Genomic DNA, 25,164 nt, shown 5'->3' with positions numbered 1-25,164 from the left:
AAGTCACTAACAAATTCACAGTTATTACAGAGACTGTTCCGGTGGCCTAGTGGTTAGAGCATCCACCACGGAAGCGGAAGGTTGTGGGTTCGATCCCTGGCCGAGTCATACCAAAGACTTACAAAAATGGTACTAACAGCTGCCTCGCTTGGTACTCAGCATTAAGAGGTTAGTGTTAGGACTGGTTGGCCTGGTGTCAGGATGCTACATGTCTGCAGCATGATGCCCCAGTGCTAGACATCACTATAAACTGTCACACTGCAGACATCATAGCAATATGACTTAAACAATTTTAAACTACATTATAAGTCCAAATCACACACACACACACACAATTATTACAGGTATTTAAGTACAAAAATTATACAGCAATGTTCTAGAAGAAGCAGTATTAACAGGTTGTTAATTGATTTATTTGTAAATGTAACCTTGTACATTTGTCATGTTTTTTTAATTATTTAAAACATATATTTATGTGTCTTTTGTGTGTATTATAGATGTATCTGTGTGTCTGTTAATGTTAACTTTTAATACCTATTTATGTATTTCAGGATGCATCAAATTCACTACGAACAGTGGGGGGAGATGTGGGGGAAGATTTGCATTGAAGGGCAGGAGGAGAGAAATGTCCGACTGAAATCTATCAGAGATCACTCCTTTGGTTGGTTTCCAGTTTTCACACTGAGCCTTAAGACATTGTTCAGCATATTTACTTATCTTTCTCTGTCCATATTTCTTTTATTTTGAACTCTGCAAACGTTGACACAGAGACAATGTAAGGTTAGATATTACTCAGACCTATTTAAAGAACCTAAGCTTTGACTTAAGTGAGACTACATACAATGGGCATCTGTGACCTTGGATTTTGCCATATCTACCTTATCTTGACAGTAACATAATGAAGTTATAATTTTGCCAGGTATCAGTTATGTATATGTTCTCAGAATTAACCTTTAATGACTTTCTTCCAATCTGTTTTTTGTAGATCTTTTTTATTTAAGCAATTGTGCACCTGAGTATGTTTGAATGATGTTTGTAACATTTTTGCTCTGGTAAATTATAAAACAATAATGGATGGAATATCCTTCAGTAATGCTGTCAAATTTCATTGGTTTCTGATAAAAGGTTAAACCCAAGTTTTGCAACAAATAACAGTTGTAAATATTGGTGGAATTAAAACCATATGTCCAGATAACTGAATAAGACAGGTTTATGTAAGTTTGATATTATTATCTTATGTTTACAGGTGTGCGGGACTGGAGGCTGTTTTACAGATATATGATTCACTATATTTTTGTTGAAAAGGTATAGTATTGTGGTAAAAAATGCCAAATGGAGAAGGTTCTCTTAAGTTTCTGCATTGGTAGTACTTATCTTTATCAAATTTGTTGTTTTAATGACATAAATACATGCTAACTACCAGGGGCCAGGAGTGCTTGCCTTTACCGTTCACTGCCATTTCACCTCTGTCCATGTAGGTTTGAATCTTGTGCTCTTTCAATGTGCGTATGTGGGAAAGCTTTTAGTAAGCATCCCATGGGTTGGTGGTTCTTACCAGGGGTTTTCTGGGTTCTTCCACCATATTTAGCCCATCTTGCGTTGAGAAATGGCATTAAATTATAATTTAATTGGTTAAATGTAGTTTAAGTAATACACAGTGCATCCTTCTCTGGCTCCTTGCTGGACCCCTTTGTCTACTATTGTTCTCTGCCTAGACATGATGTCAGTGCAACCAATATATATTATTAAGCTAGTAACTAAATTTAGATACATTGTCGTGTTGAACCAATCAGATGACTGAGTTGAAGCATGTGATATAAACATGTCGGACATTACAGCTGTTAAGCAACATTAGTTGAATTACAGTCATCTGTCGCCGCATTGATACTATCTTCCACAACGATTGCCATATCACTGTGAGGAACAACAGCTTCACAATCTTCATGGAGTCTGGAAGAGCCTCATGATTTGATGGGTATGCGGTAGTGGCGCTACAAAATATAGCAGTTAATTAGCCAAAAGTAATCACTCCTTGATGGACTCTAAGCACGGATCCATCAGACACGCTATCCTTTAGGTATGCAGAATCATCGCTACCGGATGGCCCCAACTTTTGACAACAATGCAACCCTAGAGGAAGACAACTTCCATCCCTTCTGTGACAGTCGCAACAAAATCTCAGACTTGTTTGGTGTTTGAGCTAACTGCAGCCAATTTCGTTAAAAGAATCAATGGATACGTGGCGGAGTCCTTGCCGTTCATGGAGATAGTGCATCCAAATCGTCGCTAACAAATTCAAGAAGGTTCACAGGTTCTTCCAGGATGATGCCACTGGGTTAGCAACCTACTTTCCGCCATATTGCCAGGTCACCTAGAATAATGGATGCTGTTTTCACCTCAGCGGTCATAACTATGCATTGAAAATGCCCGAATGTGAAAAAGTACCCAGTTTGCCGACCCAGCCTATGCAGAAGAAATCACAGAACTACCGACAACAACAGACAGGGAGTAACATTGTTTCATTTTATAAAGTGCCCATTCCATTTTTGATGGATGGAGGCTTACAGTGCAGAATACACTGCATCGATTTAACCACTTTAAAACTCCACAGCACTTTCCCGTTTTAAAAAATTTGGTAATTTTCATTTGTACCTTTTGCAAAACACTATGCACTATCTACCTTTGTCTTGGCTGTTGGTTTGGCGCACAAACTGAACAATATCCCTGATCCAACAAATTCTTTTGTTATTCCAAACTAATGCAATTGCTTTGTAAGCTTTTACTGCACACAGATGCCAGACTACCAATTGACAATATATTCTTAAAAATAATTTTAAAACATAGTCCTGCCATGATTCACTCACAATACCTTCTTTGTGGCTCTATTATAAGTATATTTTTCAACTTGCATTTCGGGCATTTTTGTGAGTTGGAAAATGACAGTAAGACAACCTGGTTACAGAACCCAAGCTTATTTTCATTTCTCAGGTTCAGATCAGTGACAATGGTTTAGTTGTTGAGTTTAAGCATTAAAACACTCCATGGGTACCTTTTATTGCCTTAAGTGTCATGAGCCCCCACCAATTTTACAAGACTGGAGCCCAAGCCATGTGCTGCTTCAATATTTACAAATGCTATGTTGTCATTTGGACCCACTCTTCCTTACCTGTGAAAGAGTCACCCATAACTATGCAGGAGTTCAACCAATCCTTGCCCACATTGCTCTTTCTGTGTGGTTTTAATCCTCAGTCATTCAAGACTCATAGTTTTAGGATTGGGACGGCAATGGAGGGTGCTAAGCAGGGTCTATCAGACAGTCCTATTCAGGTCTTAAGTAAGTGACATTCTGATGTCTTTAGAAATACATCCGCCTGAGCGATAGAATTTCTAGTTTGTAGTTCAGTGCTGACTTTGTTGTTTTGTTTTTTTTTTTTCTTTCTACACATTACTATAGCACTTTCTACTGCCTGGTTCTGCTTTCCAATTTTTTCTGCTTTCAGGTTTCATTGGTGCACAAATCCATACAGTCCTCCACATCATACAAGCACTGCACTTCATATGGGTTCCTTGGAGAGCACTTCATATAGGTTCATTGAAGATATGACCATCTTACAACACATTCTTCCACTGCTGTTCTGTGACATGGAATACAAGCATTTCTGTATACTGTGTGCACAATTTGGCAGTCTCATGGGTGCACAGACCAATAGAGCTGTCCATATCATATGTCACTGTACTTCATATGGGTTCACTGAAGACGTGACTTTCTTACAAGACTTCAATCTCCCACTGGCATTCTGTGACATGGAATACAAATGTTTCTGGATATTATGTGGACATTTTGGCGGTCTCGTGGGTGCACTGACCAACAGAGCGGTCCATGTCATATGGCACTGCACTTCATATTGGTTCATTGAAGAGCACTTCATATGGGTTCATTGAAGACATGACCATGTTACAACACTTCGGTTTCCCACTGGCATTCTGTGACATGGAATACAAACATTTCTGGTTATTGTGTGCCCCTGACTTCAGAATTCATGCTATTTTGACACAATATGCGCAGGAATTTGTGTTTTTCTGTGTCTCTTAACTAGGTCAGTGTACAGAACTGGGTTCAGTTGTTTGTTGAAATTTTTGGCAATGTCAGGCGTTGTTATACATTTGTACTCTTTACATGAACTCTCAGATGTTTGATTTATTTCGTCACAGACTGTCACACATTGTGGCAGATACCAGTGCTGCTAAGGCTGGAATTCCTTACCATCTGATCCAGCCTTGGGTCAATGGTCCTTTAATGTATCTTGTATATATATTCAGGTGCACTCCGATAGAATAGAGTTTGCTTTATGTTGAGGTATATATCTTAGCGTGTGCCTCACTTGTCGGTGCACACTTTTGTCGATCAATGCACTATTCCACTTCTTTACTTATATACCATCATACAAATTTGGAACACTTCTGAGACATTGTATAGCTGTTCATTCCAGTCGCTCATTTTCACATACTTTGCTACATTGTCATTTCAGATGTATCTTCTATTAGTGGACATGTGAATTCCTAACTGGTTATCAAATACATATATTTAATATTGATACCTTTAGGCACATCTGGATTGTTGTGCAGTTTGAAATCTAGTTATGCATTTTCCACATTTTTGTATTATCAATCATTATTATCTTTATCCTTACATTCCCTTAAATTGGGGGCCTTGTTACAGTCACACTGTTCCATAGTCACAGAGCTTCCTTCACTTCGTTTGGGCCATTGCCACGTTTCATGCATTCACAACTTTGCTTTTGACGCCCAATTTATGTCAGTACTTAAATGTACTCAACTATTATGCCCATATACTTCATACCCACTTCCTACGGTGCATGTATTGAGTATTGGCTGATGTTTGTTATCATAGCAATCCTCAGGATTAGACTAATCGAGTTTTGGTTATCAGTGTCCCTATATACCTCGTATCAGCCCCATGCAGCATCACATACAGGTGTCGAACACTTTTCACAATCCTACAAACTCCCCCAAGTCTCTCTTCCTGAGGTATTTCTATAGAAACAATTCAGAGCTCGGCTGGTGCAGTGTGCTGTGACAGGATTTGCCCCCATTATGCCAAAAATTTACAATATTTATTTAGAATAAAGTTTATATTGAACCTATGTATTGTGTGTTATTTAAATTATAATTTAATTGGTTAAATATAGTTTTAAGTAATGCACAGTGCATCCTTCTCGTGCTCCTTGCTGGGACCCTCTTTGTCTAGTATGGTTCTCTGCCCAGATATGATGTCATTGCAGCCAGTATATGTTAATAAGCTAGTAACTAAATTCAGATACGTTGTCATGTTGAACCAATCAGATGACTGAGTTGAAGCATGTGATCAAATATTGTCAGTTAGGTTTCATTCATGTAACAGATACACCTGTAGAGATGCATTCCTTTCAGTGCAGATGCTGCATTTAATTTTTAACATTATTTGTGGAAAGAACCACTTGCCTCCCTCCTTCCACCATGTTGTTTATTTGGGACATTTCTTACATAGCGCACCGTTCCAGCTCTGTTCTAGGGGCCCTTTATCAAATTGGCTAATGTTATTGCCATTGCCAAGTTTCATGCATTTACAGCTTTTCTTTGACCCCCTATTTGTGTCAGTACTTAAATGTACTCAACTATTATGCCCATATACTTCATATCCACTTCCTACAGTGCATGTATAGAGTATTGGCAGATGTTTGTTATTATAGCAATCTTCAGGATCAGACTTATCGAGTTTCGGTTATCAGCGTCCCTATATACCTCATATCAGCCCCTTGCAGCTCCACATACAGGTGTCGGACACTCATCATGACCCGACAAACTCCACTGAGTCTTTCTTCCTGAGGTATTCCTATAGAAACAATTCAGGGGCCATTGCCAAGTTTCATGCAATCACAATTTTGCTTTTTACCCCCAATTTGTGTCAGTACTTAAATGTACTCAACTATTATGTCCATATACTTCATACCCGCTTTCTATGGTGCATGTATAGAGTATCGGCTGATGTTTGTTATCATAGCAATCCTCGGTACCAGGCTTATCGAGTTTCGGTTGTCAGTGTCCCTATATACCTCGTATCAGCCCTTTGTGGCTCCTCATACAGGTGTCGGACACTCTTCATGACCCTACAAACTCCCCCAAGTCTCTCTTCCTGAGGTATTCCTATATAAACAATTCAGAGCTCAGCTGGTGTAGTGTGCTGTCACAGGATTTGCCCCGATTATGCCACAGTTTATTTATATTTACAATAAAGTTGATATTGAACCTATGTATTGTGTGTTATTTAAACCCCAATACAGCAACAACAACAACCATACTAGCTACCATATTTAATTGTCTAAAATTAAAGTCCAGCTGCAAACTGCAAAGATCCAGATCTGTCAGTGCATAATATGCTGGCAGATCTGGCTTTGTAGTTTGTTATGTGACTTTTTTAATATGCAAAGATTTTTTTACCGGCCTATTATTTGCCCTAATCTTGGTCAGTGCATGTGTCAAGTTTTGTTTTACCTGGGCATGTCCTTGGGATATTTCTAGGTCATTGACTTATTGATAAGCCTACTCCAGTACATGTATTTGGTAAAAATAAATTATCTGCCCACCATCAGGTGTGTTTTTGATAATACATGATAAACAAAGTTTTTTCTTCTGGATGGTAAATATCTGTTTTATGGACTTTAGCTGCTAAAATATATTTTCAAGTTGGTGTTGAGTTTCTGTTTTTTAGAATTTTGTTAGTGTTGGATTAAAATTTGAGACTGAAAATTGTGTTGGGCCTATGATGGGATTAGCTTTACTAGAAACAAAATTATATTAAAAAAAGAAAATTTTGGGAATCTATCAACTTTAAGGTGATATTAGTATCCCAGTGGTTATGGTTTGAGGGATTTCACTGTATTTCTGTCCACTCCTGTAGAATGAGCTGGTGGGCAGTTTGTGAAAAACAGACTAGAGGTTCAGTGGCCAGGGCCATTAACACAGGAACATTTGTGTTCATTTTTCTAAAAAAATAATGGGGTATATAGTAATGCCAGTATTGTGTAAAATGTTTAAGAGAGTTAAAATACCTAGGCCAGTAAAATGTTGTGTATAATAGATTTAAAAGACCTAGGTTAGTAATATGTTGTGTATAATAGATTTATAATACCTAGGCCAGTAAAATGTTGTGTATAATACATTTATAAGACCTAGGTCAGTAACATGTTGTGTATAATGCATTTATAAGACCTAGAGCTGTAGAATTTTGTGTATAATTGATTTAAATGACATAGGCCAGTAAAATATTGTTTATAATAGATTTCAGTGACCAAGGCCAGTAGAATGTTGTGTTTAATAGATTTAAATGACCAAGGCCAGTAAAATGTTGTGTATAATAGATTTAATAGATCTAGAACAGTACAGTGTTTTGCACAAGAGATTTAGAAAACCTAGAACAGTCAGATATTGTGTATAAACCTAGAACAGTAAAATGTGTGTAAGGTTTTTTAATTAAAAAAAAACAAAGGCAAGTAAAATGTGTATAACAGACTGAAAAAGTTATGCCAGTAAAATGTTGTGTATAATAGATCATAAAAGTCCAGAACAGTAAAATGTTGTGTATAATAGATGAGACCTAGTACAGTAAGACCTGGACCAGTAGAATGATGTGTAATAGATTTATAAGACCAGTACATTTATGTGTAATAGATTTATTAGACATAGTCCAGTAAAATGCTGTAGACAATTGATTTATTAGACATAGGCCATTAAAATGCTGTTGGTAATAGATTTATTAGACATAGGCCAGTACAATGTTGTGTATAATAGATTAATAAGACACAGGCCAATTAAATGTTGTCTATAATAGATTTAAATGACTTAGGCCAGTACAGTGTTGTGTATGTTAGATTTATAAGACACAGGCCAATTAAATGTTGTCTATAATAGATTTAAATGACTTAGGCTAGTACAGTGTTGTGTATAATAGATTAATAAGACACAGGCCAATTAAATGTTGTCTGTAATAGATTTAAATGACTTAGGCCAGTACAATGTTGTGCATAATAGATTTATAAGACACAGGCCAGTACAGTGTTGTGTATAATAGATTTATAAGACACAGGCCAATAAACTGTTGTGCATAATAGAATAATAAGACCTAGAACAGTTTGGTTAGGTCTTGTAATGCCAAATAACTTGTAAAGGTTTTCACGAAGAATGGACAGGAGATGTGTGACCATGAACACTGGCTAGGAGATATGTTACTGTGCATTGAAAAACTGAAGAAATAAAACAGGGCTTGATGGGTGGTAGTGCATGACTACAGGAAAGAAACTATTTAACTGGCTTCTTTAATGTGCATTTTAGTTGTTGATTTTATCATCTTGCATGTGTTTTCTTGTGATATTGGGACTTGGCTATCACTTATCATTGGCAGTTCTGTGGATTGTTTATTCCTACACACTCCCACCATGTCCCTGAAAATTTCAATGTCTAGTTAATTAAAACTGGACTATTCAGAGAGCTAATTTCTTGACAAAATGATTGTCTCTTAATGAGTTCAGATAATTGGCATTTTACCATAGCATCCTACATTGCATGGCTTTTACATTAAAATGTTTGAAAGTTAAACACATCATAGCACCGTTCACAGACAACAACAAAATATTTTGTCAGAAACATTATGATTTGAGTTTCTGATAAGACTGTCCATGTGGCTTCATGATAACCTTGCCATACAAGGGTCTAGGAAAAAAACTGTTTCTTGAAATGTTAGAGTGCTGCTTTTCCTAAAGTTGGAAAATGATGTTGGCTGTTAAGATGGGGTATCATTAGCTCAGTTGGTCTTAGACCAGAAATCCATTGACTGGTTGTCCATTATTGCATGTTGTATATTGCTACTTTTCCTAAACTAATTGGAGGATTGCCATGAAACTGTACACACATTCATTCCATAATGTAGTTGTTCCCAAACACAAATGGTGCGGCAAGGACTTCCAGTATAGATGCCACAATGGCCATCTTGAAAAATTTTGTTATTGACATTCCTGGTTACTGGATGATCATATCAACATTGGGTTTTATTAGACTTATTATGATGTCTAGTTGGTCCTAAATGAAAATGGTGCCGATCTGACTTTGAATATTGCTGTCATGGTAGACATTATGAAAATCTTGTTATTGCAACTCCTGCAGAACAGAATTATATCGATATGGAGTTTTACCAGGATACTTCTTATGATGTCCAGTTTGTGTCAAATAAAAATGGTGCCGATCTGACATCCAGTATATCCACCACACAGTGGCCATCTTGAAAATATTTGTATCGCTACTACTTCTGAATGGATTGTCATACAAACATAAGGTTCTCGTTGACAGTCTTGTTTTAACTACTTCAGATGAATGATCATCATAACATGCGGTTTTCACCAAAAGACTTCTGATGCTGTCTACTTTGTCTGTCCTAAATAAAAATGGTGCCAATCTGACATCTAGTATGCCCACCACATCAGTTAATTTGAAGATCTTACTATTACTGAAGAATATCATAAATGATGTGAACACTCAGCAGTTAAAAGGAAGAAATGGTCTTATCTCTAATCCCTGAAAATTCTTTTTGCCTAGTATAGTGTCAGTACCTTATATGGACTCTTACATGATGCATACATGTCAGCCATTATGCTTTTGATGTAATCATTAGGCTTTTTTCAACAAATTATATTTTACACTCACCTGTATATGGATTACGCATTTTTGGTATGTTAAAAAATGAAATACAAATAAAGCAATAAAAAGTTGTTTTTGGTAATTTTTATTGTCATCATTTTAATTCAACTAATATAAATTTGAGAATATTCTTAAAAAGATAACTGCTGCATAAGAACACTTTCCTTATTTACTATTTATTGCAACTGTATATGACCCATTTCTAAGAAAACTGGATTCAAATTCGAACGTTTCCTCACATATTTTTTTTATTGCTAAGTTCATTATATTGATAAGCTAGTTAGGTAGCAGTACCAACCGCTCCAGTGGCCTAGTGGTTAGAGCATCCACCTCGGATGCGGGAGGTTGTGGGTTTGATTCCCAGCCGAGTCATACCAAAGACTTACAAAAATGGTACTAACAGCTGCCTCGCTTGGCATTCAGCATTAAGAGGTTAGTGTTAGGACTGGTCGGCCTGGTGTCAGGATAATGTGACTGGGTGGGACATCATGCTACATGTCTGCGGCATGATGCCCCAGTGCTAGACATCACTATAAACTGCTACATTGCAGACATTGTAGCGATATGACTGAAAAATTGTTAAAGCTACATTAAAAATCAAAATCACATCACATCACATGTATGATGATTTTGATGACAAGATAACTTCACATTTCACCTAAGCCTACATTTTATTGGCTGGTTGTGATGTGCCTCTTGCATTAGTCATGGTGTTCAATTTGATCCTTGTAGATTTTCAGTATTATTTTTGCTTAAATGATTGCTGTTAATAAAATATTCAGAATTAGGTAGAGATAGTTTTGTAGTTTCATTTCTTCATTTCTTCAAAGTTTTGCCGAAGCACATTCTATTGGTAACTGATCAATGAAGCATTTGACCAAACCCTTGTAAGATGGAAATCTCATGGAATCACATGAGGGTGTGGATGCATGAAAATATTTGTCAGATGGAAATCTCATTAGTACAGTCTATATAGAAACATACATTGTTTTGTTGCAGACAGGGATCATGGCAATGGTGGCTGTGGTTAGCCAACCAGTCAACATGTCACAGTAAGTCAGAAACATTTGGTTTACATTCTGGTAATCTTATGCTGTAAATTTCCTCACATTTAGCCATGTTAGGAAATAGACAAATATTGATATTGCTTTTCTTGTAAATTTTTATACATTTAGCCCATGTTAGGAAATAGACAAATATTGGTATTGCTTTTCTTGTAAATTTCTATACATATAGCACATGTTATGTTGGTATTGCTTTTCTTGTAACAGTAATGGTGTCTTTTCTACAAGTTTGTATATTATTAGACAGAGCATAAATATTCTGTTTACAGCAAAGAATTTCTTGTAAATATGGATTAATATTTCTTTTCTATTTTCAATAATACCACAAAAAACATCTATGATGTCATAATTATTTTGATCTCATCAGTAGTGTCAGTGGGGGCACTTAAGTGTGAAATGTACTGAAGTGAGATAAGTGTTGTCAGTGAATACACTTGTGGAATTTATTGTTTCCCACAATAGTGTCAGTGATTGCTCTCAAGTGGAATAAGTGTTTCACACAATAGTGTAAGTGAATGAACTCAATTGGAATAAGTGTTTCACACAGTAGTGTCAGTGAATGCACTCAAGTGGAATAAGGATATAACATTTATCATGGATACAAATATACAGGAATGAGAGACAAAGTGTTCCATGAAACCTATGTATGTTTTCATTGAAAGTAGATACATTGCAGCCTTCTTTTATTGGATGATTGATGGTTAGTGTTTAATAGCAAATTAGCACATGAGAGACTAATTAGTGCTGGGGCAGTAGGAGCAAGATATTGTGCCTAGAGACATACAATGGCTGCATGTATAATCAGGATTAAAATCTGCATTTGGCTTTTCTGGTTAAAGAACACAAACCACTGAGTCCCAGTAGCTCACTGGTCCCTTGTTGTACTGTGGTTCATTGGAGACAGCAGTGAAACACACTGAAAGGGACACAACTGCAACTGTCTTATGTTATATCAAGACTGTGTCATAATATTGCATAATGTATAGAAAACCAGAAAATGGAGCATTAAATATGTAATAACATTATAATTGGTTATGATCAGCTGGAATAAAGTAGCAAATTATATAAGAAAAATGGAGTCTTTAATTGGCTTCCTAACCCTACAAGAGTTACACAAATGGTTGCAGTATACTTTAGATCGTTTTTGGTCTCTGATAGCTTCCAAAAAAGAGTTTTTCAATTGACAACTTGCCAAATGAAATCTTCTGATATCTCCCCAAAAGACATTTCAGTCAGTGGACATCATGCCTATGCAAAATCATGCCAGATGACAATCTTCCTGATATCTCCCCAATGACATTTCAATCAGCGAAAAACATGCCTATCCGAAGTCATGCCTGATGATAAACTTACCAATGCAACTCATTAATATGACAGGCTTACTGATAGATCACCAAAGTTTGACTAATTGACAACATGCCTATGCACCATCATGCCTGATGACAAAATTACCAATGTAGAACCTGACATTTGACAAACTTACTGATAAAACTTGTTGAATGTCTGTTAGTTTTGTTGAAACTTTCTCAAAAATTAAATTTGATAAAATATAAAAAGGGTTCTGTAGGATGTGATTTGGCTTCTGCAACCATGAAATGTGTGCCTTTTTATTACTATAGGCATTATAAATCCCACTCCCCCATTTTAATGTAGGCACTGTAAATCCCACTCCCCCATTTTAATGTAGGCATAATAATCCCAGTCCCCCATTTTAATGTAGGCATCATAAATCCCAGTCCCACATTTTAATGGTGGCATTGTAATTCACAGTCCCACATTTTAATGTAGGCATTATAAATCTGGATCCCACATTTTAATGTAGGCATTATAAATCCAAATCCCACTTTTTTGATGTAGGCATTATGAATCCCAGTCCCAGTTTTTTAATGTAGGCATTATAAATCCAAAGTCAAATCCCACATTTTAATGTAGGCATTATAAATCCTAGTCCCACATTTTAATGTAGGCATTATAAATCCAAATCCCACATTTTAATGTTGGCATTATAAATCCCAATCCTACATTTTAATGTAGGCATTGTAAATCCCAATCCCACATTTTTAATGTAGGCTTAAATCCCAGTCCCTCATTTTAATGTAGGCATTGTAAATCCAAATCCCACATTTTAGACTAGGCAATATAAATCCCAGTCACAAATTTTTAATGTAGGCATTATAAATCCCAGTCCCACATTTTAATGTAGGCATTATAAATCCAAATCTGACATTTTAATGTAGGTATTATAAATCCAAATCCCACATTTTAATCAAGTCATTGTAAATCCCAGTCCCACATTTTAATGTAGGCATAAATCCCAGTCCCTCATTTTAATGTAGGCATTGCAAATCCAAATCCCACATTTTAATGTAGGCATTATAAAACTCAGTCCCACATTTTAATGTAGGCATTATAAATCCAAATCCGACATTTTAATGTAGGCATTATAAATCCAAATCCCACATTTTAAAGTAGGCATTATAAATCCCAGTCCCACATTTTAATGTAGGCATTGTAAATCCCAGTCCCACATTTTAACGTAGGCATTGTAAATCGATATCCCACATTTTGATATAGTTATTATAGATCCACAATTTTAATATAGGCATTATAGATTCCAATCCCATGTTTTAATATAGGCATGATAAATACCAATCACATATTTCATCAATTTGATGTAGGCATTATAAATGACAATCACACTTTTTAAAATAGGTGTTTAAGTCCCAATCCCACATTTTAATATAGGCATTATAATCCCAATAATTTTAATAAAAGCTTTATTAAACCCAATCATGATTTAAAAGTAGGCATTATAAATCCGAATCACTCATTTTAATGTAGGTATTTAAATCCCAATCACACATTTTAATGTAGGCATTGTAAATCCCAATCCCTTATTTATTGTAGGCATTATAATCCCAGTCACTCATTTTAATGTAGGTATTATAAATCCCAATCACTCATTTTAATGTAGGCATAATAATCCCAATCACTCATTTTAATGTAGATATTATAAATCCCAATCACTCATTTTAATGTGGGCATTATAAATCCCAATCACTCATTTTAATATAGGCATTATAAATTCCAATCCCTTATTTAATGTAGGCATTATAAATCCCAATTACTCATTTTAATATAGGCATTATAAATCCCAATCCCTTATTTAATGTAGGTGTTATAAATCCCAATCACTCATTTTAATGTAGGTATTATAAATCCCAATCCCTTATTTAATGTAGGTATTATAAATCCCAATCACTCATTTTAATGTAGGTATTATAAATCCCAATCACACATTTTAATGTAGGTATTATAAATCCCAATCCCAGAGTTATAATATTGGCAGTAAAATTGTTGAAATAAAACACAAAACATAACATAAAATCTTTTTAGTGTTGAGCATCTACCGCTATCACCAAAGAAAAAATAATACCTATGTCTCTCCATGTTTGATGCAGGAAATGAGCTATATTCAAGATTCCATTATAGATCTGTCAAACCTAATTTCGGCAACTGAATGCTCTGAACTTTGTATTAAAGTGAGTTTAATTCATGCTGGTTGAAAGGGTTTGTCAATTCTTCATCTCATTGAGGTGTCGTTTTCATAGCGACAGTCAGTGGATTGACATTTGGAAAGTTTGTTGTTTGACAGAGTGTGATATTGACAAGTTTGTTGTTTGACAGAGTGTGATATTGACAAGTTTGTTGTTTGACAGAGTGTGATATTGACAAGTTTGTTGTTTGACAGTGTGATATTGACAAGTTTGTTGTTTGACAGAGTGTGATATTGACAAGTTTGTTGATTAGTGATATGTCACATCTCCAAGTTGTTGCATCAGCGAGTTGTAATGTAATTATTGTTTCTAACAAAAGACCACTGTATGTTAGCATTTGTAATACATAAATGTACATTTTTCTGTTGTAGAAACTTTTTAAAATATCTGAGAACTATTATAAAATTAGAATAACTTAGTTTTAACCTTTTTAGAGGTTACAGCTTTAAAATGCTGAAAAGATCACATTTTATTCATACTTTCTGATGATACCATTGATTGTAGTAATGCTGTAAGTAAAAATTGGTCAATATTATAGGAGTTTTATTGTTTCAAATGATCTTTACATCCCTTTTACCAAAAAGGAGATTTTGTTTTTCAGACATAGATGATATAAGAAGTCTACATGTTTCTATTTATTATTCTCTCAGTATGAAAACTGGGTACCTTGTTTATGCAAATGGAGAGACAGTGGGGGTCTCCAGCAACAATCTGAAGATCTGGGATCACACAAGGTCGAAGGAACCAGATAACAACTACAGCTTTTCTTTTACTGCTGGTGAGTATCTAGACCAGTGTACATATTTTGTTCACCGCTTTGGTGGCCTAGTAGATAGAGTGTCCGCCTCGGAAGCAGGAGGTCGTGAGTTCGAACCCCGGCCGAGTCATACCAAAGACTTACAGAAATGGTACTAACAGCTACCTCACTAGGTGCTCAGCATTAAGAGGTTAGTGTTAGGACTGGTCGGCCTGGTGTCAGGATAATGTGACTGGGTTGGACATCATGCTACATGTCTGCAGCATGATGCCCCAGTGCTAGACATTAATGTAAAACTGCCACACTGCAGACATTGTAGCAATATGACTGAAAAATTGGTAAAGCTATTTTAAAAATCCTTATCACAGACACACACATATTTTGTTCTGACTAGTGTACACTCATTTCCTTAGTGACGTTATTGGACTGATAGCCTAAAAATAGTGCTTCTGCCATAATCCTAATATGGTGGGCTCTATTATTTCTGTGGTAGAATAATGACCTGCATTTTGTATTGCTTGTAATGAATGTGACTGTGTCTGTCATCTGTCTTGGAGAAGCAGATTTATATCATGTGTCTTATGTCCTTGAGGTTCATGGATCCAATCTTCAAAGGCCAAGGTCATGGTGTGATTTTGTGTGTGAAAGTTGTCTGAGGAATTATAAGGTCAAATTCAAGGTCATGGGTTGTTTAGTGATATGTTAATAGGGTCACATTAACATTGTCACAGTGAGACAAAAAGTGTGTGTGGCTTGGTAGTTAGGTGTTGTATTTTTTAAAGTAACATGATTTTGTTTCAGTCTGCAATGTTCAGGAACATTCAGTGTTCAAATGAAGTTATAGTGAGTTAATTGTGGTAATTGGGTGTGTATTCACCAAGATGCATCAATATAAATAATTGCATTACTCTGTGACTTACAAACCAGTAGAAAGAACCTAAATGTAAAAATCTGAGGCATGAAATACAGGTATCAGTAATCTGTTTTTCGTAAGTTTGTGTTGTTATTACCAAATCATCAACACAAATGGTTCCATGACTCAGTGGCCAACAATTATATGAGACTAACTTAAATATGGTTTAATGAAAGGCACTGGGGCATGAAATATTTCATAGGGACCAGCTTTTGATATGATGTTATTAAACTCACCAAGAGATATCTCAACATAAACGTTCATAACTGTGTAGCAAAACGTTGGTTAGTAACTGATCAAAACACAAACTTGAACGATGTTACTTGGAGTGTGGAGATAGAGAATCGTGTTGACAGACAAGGAAATAGTATGTCCTTTGGTGGGTCTTCTGAGACTCTTTGCTTAATTATCAGTTGGATTCCTCTTTGGCACTTAAACTGGATTATGGTGGGTCCAGTAGGGCCTCTTTTTCTACAGTAAGTTAGGTTCTCAGACTCTTCTGTTGTTAGGACTGGTCCTCTGTTTATCACTTGTATAAAATGTTTCTTTTTGCAGAGACAGATACCAGGTAACTCTGTTATTGGATAGGACTGATGATGGTCTTTCCAAAAACATGAAGCACACATCCAAAAAAAATAGATAATCAGCACATACAATGTAGATAACTGTAATCTTCTTGTATGTGTTCTAGAGGTTTATGCATGTAGCAGTTCATATACAAAATAGATTGACAATTTTCCACTTGTGTGTGTGGAGCTGTAATGTCCTGGTACTGTAGGTAGAATAAGGAGCTATACTTGATTGTAGGCTGTTTGGTTTTCATTGATTTGTCTCATGGAAGTACCACCTGCTGTGAATCTTTTAGCTGCATATACAAGGTGATCCACACATTGGCCAGATGGACTTTACTTTTGTGGAGTTGAGTTTTACTTGTATGTGGTGAATGTAGTATAGCCAGAATCAGAATATTACAGCAGCATATATTACTTAAAGACACTTGACTACACTTAACTACACCTAACTGTACCCATCAATGGCACAGGCATAATGGGATTAATCCACATTGTTTGTAGTGAACATTTATTTAAAGGTTAACATTTGCCAGTTTTATCAAAGAGTAACACAAAGAAATTAAGATGCATTCTATAGATTCTTGGAAATGTGTGAAAATTTAAAATTTAATTGATGGATTCTATATCTCAAGATAAAATACAGTCAAATCTGTATAGAAAAAATCAAGGCTGAACTAAATAAGGCTTGAGTTAGGTGGTGGTAGGCTAGTGCTAGGCTGAAAATCATACTGATGGTGTTTCAGCTGTCATTGAATGACACTAGGTTATCAATCCTACTGATGGTGCATGGGCTGTCATTGAATGGCATGAGGTTATCAATCCTACTGATGGTGCATGGGCTGTCATTGAATGGCATGAGGTTATCAATCCTACTGATGGTGCATGGGCTGTCATTGAATGGCATGAGGTTATCAATCCTACTGATGGTGCATGGGCTGTCATTGAATGGCACTAGGATATCAATCCTACTGATGGTGCATGGGCTGTCATTGAATGGCATGAGGTTATCAATCCTACTGATGGTGCATGGGCTGTCATTGAATGGCACTAGGATATCAATCCTACTGATGGTGCATGGGCTGTCACTGAATGGCATGAGGTTATCAATCCTACTGATGGTGCATGGGCTGTCATTGAATGGCACTAGGATATCAATCCTACTGATGGTGCATGGGCTGTCATTGAATGGCATGAGGTTATCAATCCTACTAATGGTGCATGGGCTGTCACTGAATGGCACTAGGATATCAATCCTACTGATGGTGCATGGGCTGTCATTGAATGGCATGAGGTTATCAATCCTACTGATGGTGCATGGGCTGTCATTGAATGGCACTATGATATGAATCCTACTGATGGTGCATGGGGTGTCATTGAATGGCACTAGGTTAACAGTCCTACTGATGGTGCATGGGCTGTCATTAAATGTCACTAGGTTATCAATCCTACTGATGGTGCATGGACTGTCATTGAATGACACTAGGTTTTCAATCCACTGATGGTGCATGGGTTGTCATTAAATGTCACTAGGTTATCAATCCTACTGATGGTGCATGGGCTGTCATTGAATGTCACTAGGTTTTCAATCCTACTGATGGTGCATGGGCTGTCATTGAATGTCACTAGGTTTTCAATCCTTCTGATGGTGCATGGGCTGACATTGAATGACACTAGGTTATCAATCCTTCTGATGGTGCATGGGCTGTCATTGAATGACACTAGGTTATCAATCCTACTGATGGTGTTTGGGCTATAATTGAATGGCACTAGGGTAACATTCCAACAGATGGTGTTGTGACTGTCATTGAATGGTACTAGATGGCACACGCTAACAGTGAAGATAGCAAGCTCACTGCAACCAATACATACAAATATTTTAGAGCCTGACAACTGAGACATGTAAAAAGACACCTGGGGAACCTGGCTACTTGATTAAATTATCATGAATATCATATACCTATTATGAATTTTGACTTTGTATACCCCTACCTCTATAAAAGTCTTCATGGCTGTCTGTCATTTAATCCATCTGTGTTTTGTCCCCCAGTTTTTGAATTATTACCTTGACACTTTGTAATATTATGGTCATGACCTGTCACCTGATTTTGCAAACAGGATTACTTTACTCCCAAACACTTTCACTTTGGCATTTCAAATCAAACTGGAGTTTCTTTACAAACATGGTCACAGTGTGTGCATGGTCAAGTGTGTTTTCAAGCAACAGATGTGATGTAGATCATCAATTTTGATAGTTTCAAATAATTCTGTAAATTTTGGAGTTACATATCTGTTCAGTTTGTTTTAGAAATATGAAAACTAGACATTGCTAATATTGGACAGTTGGATACAGACTACACAGTTTTTACTGAAATGACTATTCTAGAAACCAGAAAAGGACATTGATCAGTCTGTCTGCCTGTTTACATCAAGAGCTTCCAATTGCTTTGAAATGCCAATAAATCGACTGTGTTGGTGACCACTTGGCGACAGACAGGTTAGAAATTATGTATCGCTGAATGAAATGACTTAGTACTGTGCATTTTTTGTATCCTTGATGCTTTTCGTTTTTAAAATTAGTATGGTAGTACAAATGGGTTGGTGTTCAAATACCATCTTCTCTTGCGTTTTAATGGATTGTCATGAAAGTTTGTAACTTTTTTGTCATCATCTGACAATGCAAATATCGACAGATAATTTTGCTCCTGTAATTTTTGTGAGTTTTGGTTCCTTTTTGTTTTGCTGGTTAATACACTATATGATTTATTCTCATTAGTACAAATAATTCCACAATTTCAGATGGATTACCACGAAATATGGCGATATTGCAGCCATCACCTAAAGATATACATATCAGAAAATCACTTTGCTTCCACAATTTTTGAAAAGAGTTATTCCCTTTTTAATACCAGCAACTGACTTGAGTAAGTCAGAATTATGTTAACATCTTGCACATTTCAGTTGCTGGTCATTCAACTTTGTGAACGTTATAATCAACATCTGAAGATGTGCGTACAAAACAAAATCACTGTGCTTTTTATAAGAGTTATTACCCATTTGGACTTTCAGCTGAATTCAGTATATAACACATGTTGAGAAGACAGCTGCTTCCATAGCTTGCTGGACATGACTTGTATCCCCTTTGGATTACCATGAAACTTATATTTGTTTATGTCGTCATTTGAAAATGTGCATATCAAATAATTACCATCCTTCCACAATTTTTTCTAGAGTCTATTACCTGTCTTTTAGCAGAATGCAGTATAAAGACAGAATACTAAGAACACAGCAAGTTTTAGTGCTTGATGGATCATTGTGAAACTTGGTACACATTATGGTTATTATATAAAGATGGCATATTGTCAATTAACATTGTTCCTGCAATATTAATTAGACTTTTGCCAGTTTTTACTTGAAGCTGATGACAACATCTTGTGAACACAACTAGTTTCACACTTTTAAGTGGCCATTAAACTCTGTACATTTTATGACAATCATCTGAAGATGCACATCTTAACAAAGCACTTTGCACTCAGAATTTTTGGAAAGGTTAATGCCCTGTTTGTTTTAGTGTTGACTGCAGTCCAAGCTAGAACCTTGCGAATGCAACTTGTCTTGCAGTATTTATAAATCATAGTGATCGACAAGCCATTCTTCTTCTTTGCTTTTTGTAAGAGTTATTGCCCTTGTTGACATAAAGCAGGATGCAATATATATCATAATTTTACGGTGATTATTAGAAGATGCTTGTAGACCAATGACTTTACTAACATTGTATTCAAAAGAAATTGTCCCTTTTTGACTATAGACTTGGTTTCATCATGTAGTGGGGGCTGGATGCAGAATTGGGGGGTATATTTATCTGAGCAAATTGCTCACCACCTTCTTAGTGCTAGTGAACTTAATTTATTGCTTTTTTTAAATAATGCCATGTCTGTTCTTTGCAGTCATATGTCCACCATGTCGAAAATTCTCCTTGAGACAAACTGACTTTTGAGCCAACATTAGCTGGGTTCTGGGCTGATTCCTAATGCATGGATTTATTTGTTATAGAGTGTGATAACCTCTGATGAAAGATCACTTGTCTTGAGAGACCTATTTGACAGAATTAGTGGTATTTCTGGACAGGTTTTACTGTATTGTGTTTGTATTTGCTTCCTTTCAACAGAGAAATGTATACAAAAAGATTTAATTGAATTTATTCTGACAATAATTATTTCTACAGGAGGAGAACAATACCATGTTGAGGTAGAAGGTGGTTCTACCCCAATTCTCTATCATCATGCTGACAGGGGGAGCAAAATATTTGAGAGATTCTGCCAGTATAAAGTCAATGGTGAGAAGGCCATGGGACTTGTGGAGTTCCACTATAGGTGAGCTCTTAAAATGTTGGCTTGGAAATTGTGTATTAGCAATTATATCACCCTGACTTAAACCCACTTGTACTTTTATAAAGAACCCCAGTGGATAAGTGAAATTGATTTATCTAAAGCTGGAATAAATAAAATGGATAAATAAAATTGATTCATCTGAAGCTGTAATAAATAAAATGGATAAGTGTAATTGATTCCTTTAAAGTTGGTATAAATAAAATGGATAAGTGAAATTGATTCATCTGAAGCTGTAATAAATAAAATGGATAAGTGTAATTGATTCCTTTAAAGTTGGTATAAATAAAATGGATAAGTGAAATTGATTCGTCTAAAGCTGGAATAAATAAAATGGATAAGTGAAATTGATTCCTTTAAAGCTGGTATAAATAAAATGAATAAGTGAAACTGATTCATCTGAAGCTGGAATAAATAAAATGGATAAGTGAAATTGATTGGTCTAAAGCTGGAATAAATAAAATGAGTATATAGTCAATCAAACTTAAAATCCTTTGCTGTATATCATAATTTGACAAATCTATATTTGTTTACACGTGTTAATTTTTTAAGTGTCCTGATTTTTTAAAGTCATCTGACCATACATTCAACTGAACGTTAGATAAGGACCTGTCTGTGTTTTTTTCATAGCATGTGCAGTTAAGACCATTTGAACATGGAGACCATAATTTTCAAAGTGTGTGAAATTAACAGCATTTGAACATAGAAACCATACTTTTTATAGCATGTGCAATTAAGAGCATGTGTACATGGAAACCATAATTTTCATAGCATGTGCAGTTAACAGCATATGAACACCATAATTTTCATAGCATGTTCAGCTAACAGCATTTGAACACAGAAACCATTCCTTTTGTAGCATGTGCAGTTAACAGCATACTAACATGGAAACCATAATTTTCATAGCATGTGCAGTTAACAGCATATGAACACCATAATTTTCATAGCATGTTCAGCTAACAGCATTTGAACACAGAAACCATTCCTTTTGTAGCATGTGCAGTTAACAGCATACTAACATGGAAACCATAATTTTCATAGCATGTACAATTAACAACACATGAACATGAAAACAATAATTTTCATAGCATGTGCAATTAACATCATTTGAACATGGAAACCATTCTTTTTGTAGCATGTGCAGTTAACAGCATATTAACATGGAAACCATAATTTTCATAGCATGTAAAATCAACAGCATATGAACAAGGAAACCATAATTTTCATAGCATGTGCATTTAACAACATTTGAATATAGAAACCATTCTTTTCATAGGGTGTGCAGTTAACAGCGTATGAATAAGGAGACAGCTCTTTTCATTGTATGTGTAATTAACAGTATGAATAAATTTCAACAGAAAGAATCTTCACTGACCCAGATTTATATGCCATCAACTCTTGCATTTGGCTACTAGGTACATGTCAGCTAGGTAAAAGATTTCTGGCCACTTTATGCTGCACCCACCTTGATGGAAGCACAACGAGTCAATCAGTTTGGTAGCCATGTGGTATATCCATCCTCATTTTAAATTAAGCTCAGTGTTAAAGTCTTTTACTTTGTAGCTAAATAAAACATGGCTTAAAAAAGCTGAGTTTCTTGTTTTAAACTTTGTCATGTATAAAGAATAAAAAAAGAACAGAAAGTATATTAAAGATCTGGCAGAAGATAGAGAAAGAAAAATTGACATAATGTGTCTTCATGATGTTTTTGTACCAGGAATCCAGAGGGTCCTCCCTATGCAACATTGGAAAAATCAGTCCCCTTATTATCAGAGCCAGAGTTGACTGATTTGGATAGAGAGGTGGCCCATCTTACACTGGACTTTAGATCCAAGTCTTGTGGAAGCTCACTGCTTGTTGGGGGAAAGGGAGCACAGCTGGCCCTTTTGACCTCAATTCAGGACAAGGTATCAGTTTTGTAGTTTTACACGCTGTTACCCTGTTGCCACACTACATAATTATTTTAAATTTGAACTCAGAACTTTTAATTTCTTGGTTTTAAATAACTTTATTCAGTATGTAGGAAAAATTGTCAGATTTTGGACTATGTTAATGTTTTCCTTTGATTGCTTTTATGCTGTACCTTGCTACATTGGTAGAGGCATATATTATAGACCTTATTTTTCTGTATGCCCATTTGTCACACCTTAGCTAAGATATGTGTTTAGGTCACAGTCTTTCAGACTTTTCATTAAGGTTGGATTGAAGTTTTATTCATTTGCATATACATCTAAAACCCTGGATGAATCATTATAAAGTTAAGACAGTTCATCCTGCTGTATACTTGCCCATTCAATCTTGGCATCAAGGTCTTAGTCATTGAAAATTTACATTAAAGTTTTGGTCAGTTTTTTCATTTGTATATATTTGCTGAATCCAAAGTCTGTTCAATCCTGATTATTGAATGTTCTGCACTTTAACTGTCATCAAGATAAAGCAATTTCAGATGAAAATTATTGATTGCTTTGGACTCTTAGAATGTTTTTGGCCTGGTGCTAAGCATTTCAGGTCTGATCATCAAAATATCGGGTAGTACAGATGTTTTATTCAAAACATGCAACTTTCATTGTGACATCACAGCATGCAACATTCAGCATGGTTTGACTTGATCACACCTTTAGGTTGACCTTGTCCAAAAATGTCTACTTTTACATTGATTTTGCCATATGTATTTTTGGGGGCATGTAAAAATGACCTTTCAAAGGAATATGATGTGCCAAATAATGTGAATATTTGCCATTTAAAGCTATATGTAATCAGATTCTAAAAAATTACTCTGAAATGTTCAATTCTGAAGGTCTACATGACATTTATGACTTTTACTATAGATTAAGTTCATTATTACAGCTTTTTACTTTCTTTTTATATATGTCTTCTCTATCTAAATAGAATTTGCCAGAATGATATCTCTCCATTTGTTTTCATTACTGTTTTCATTCAGTTAGTCATTCATTTCATTATACATGTATTTAAATGGTTAATTCAATTATTTATTCATAAATTAGTATGTCTTTTTTTCCTTTAACACCAGATAAATGCAGTTGTACCAAGGGGATTTTGCCTGACCCTTTCAGCATTTGAAAAGCAAGTGCAGGTAAATGATTTGTCATGTCTGCACCAAGTAGTGAGGTAGATGGAAGTTTAGTGCAGTTCATAATTGTCTGCATTTTAAAGGTATATGCCGTGAGTATTTTTGGACAAGTTAGATTTGTAACGTGATGAACCTTCCAAGGAACCTATGTTTAAAGGTAATGCACATTCGATACACATAAACAGGAGTGTTAAGAACAGGGCAAGATCTATATTATGTTTCAGATTTCCTAGTTTTTTTGAGACTTTATATCACTTGAAATATTCCAAGTAAATATCTGAATCATTTTTGGAAAGGTTGACAATAATTTCACAAATGTCTGTGCTCTGGCAAGACAAGTTCTTGTTCAGCTTTCGATTTCAGTTATTAGCTGGCATGAACACATTCTTGATCAGTCAACAAAGAAGCAGAGACAGACAGACAAAAGCACAGACAGGCATAGATACATGTATATTTTATGCACTTGCAAGGATATTAAAACTTGATTTTTTAGCATTCATGAGCTCATGGCATCCAGCCTTCATTGTACCATCTATACTTGCTTAGAAAATGAGTCCAACTGCAGACTGCACAGGCCCAGCTTTGTCATCACATATTGTGTGAGCAGATCTGGGTCTGTGGAGTTTGTAAGTAGTAATCAGCAGAACAAACAACATAGACCCTGATCCACAGGTGAATTATGCTACCACAGATCAGGAGCTATTCTATTTGCAGTTGAGCACAACTTTTAAGCAAGTATAGATGGTACTTTATGGTATCTTTCTGTGCATAGAATTTGTATTAATGGGACATATGACCAGATAGTTGGAAAGAGAAATCTGCTTCAAGATTTCCGCTATTATTCTAGTATACATTCTACTCTTATCAATCCAAGCACCATATCTTTATTGAATACATTACTCAATCACATTATTGTTAAAAATTAACCTCTCAAATCCAGCACTTGTGGAAAGAATGAAAAATTTTATTTTTCGTGTATGTATATAATATAGATGATGAAAATAGTGTCGATTGGAAGAAACTTGTCCAAGATACGATTGTAATTACTGCCCCCAGTCACCACTGGATGGCTACCTGT

General features: G+C 35.7%; 1 protein-coding gene across 1 annotated transcript in view; it reads left to right on the top strand.

Moving 5' to 3' along the window:
* LOC149776242 (uncharacterized) overlaps window positions 1–25,164 on the top strand; it is a 180,086-nt gene that overhangs the window by 45,541 nt on the left and 109,381 nt on the right. Inside the window, exons 7-13 of the mRNA XM_089942647.1 lie at window positions 552–661; window positions 1,247–1,305; window positions 10,747–10,799; window positions 15,019–15,146; window positions 20,833–20,980; window positions 22,713–22,902; window positions 24,027–24,089. Of these exons, the coding sequence (XP_089798773.1) occupies window positions 552–661; window positions 1,247–1,305; window positions 10,747–10,799; window positions 15,019–15,146; window positions 20,833–20,980; window positions 22,713–22,902; window positions 24,027–24,089 (751 nt within the window). The remainder of the gene's footprint in view (window positions 1–551; window positions 662–1,246; window positions 1,306–10,746; window positions 10,800–15,018; window positions 15,147–20,832; window positions 20,981–22,712; window positions 22,903–24,026; window positions 24,090–25,164) is intronic.

This window comes from Sinohyriopsis cumingii, chromosome 18 (genome assembly GCF_028554795.1).
Source record: "Sinohyriopsis cumingii isolate HCF-2022 chromosome 18, ASM2855479v2, whole genome shotgun sequence".
NCBI classification, from domain to species: domain Eukaryota; kingdom Metazoa; phylum Mollusca; class Bivalvia; order Unionida; family Unionidae; genus Sinohyriopsis; species Sinohyriopsis cumingii.
This window is presented reverse-complemented; position numbering and strand designations above follow the sequence as displayed.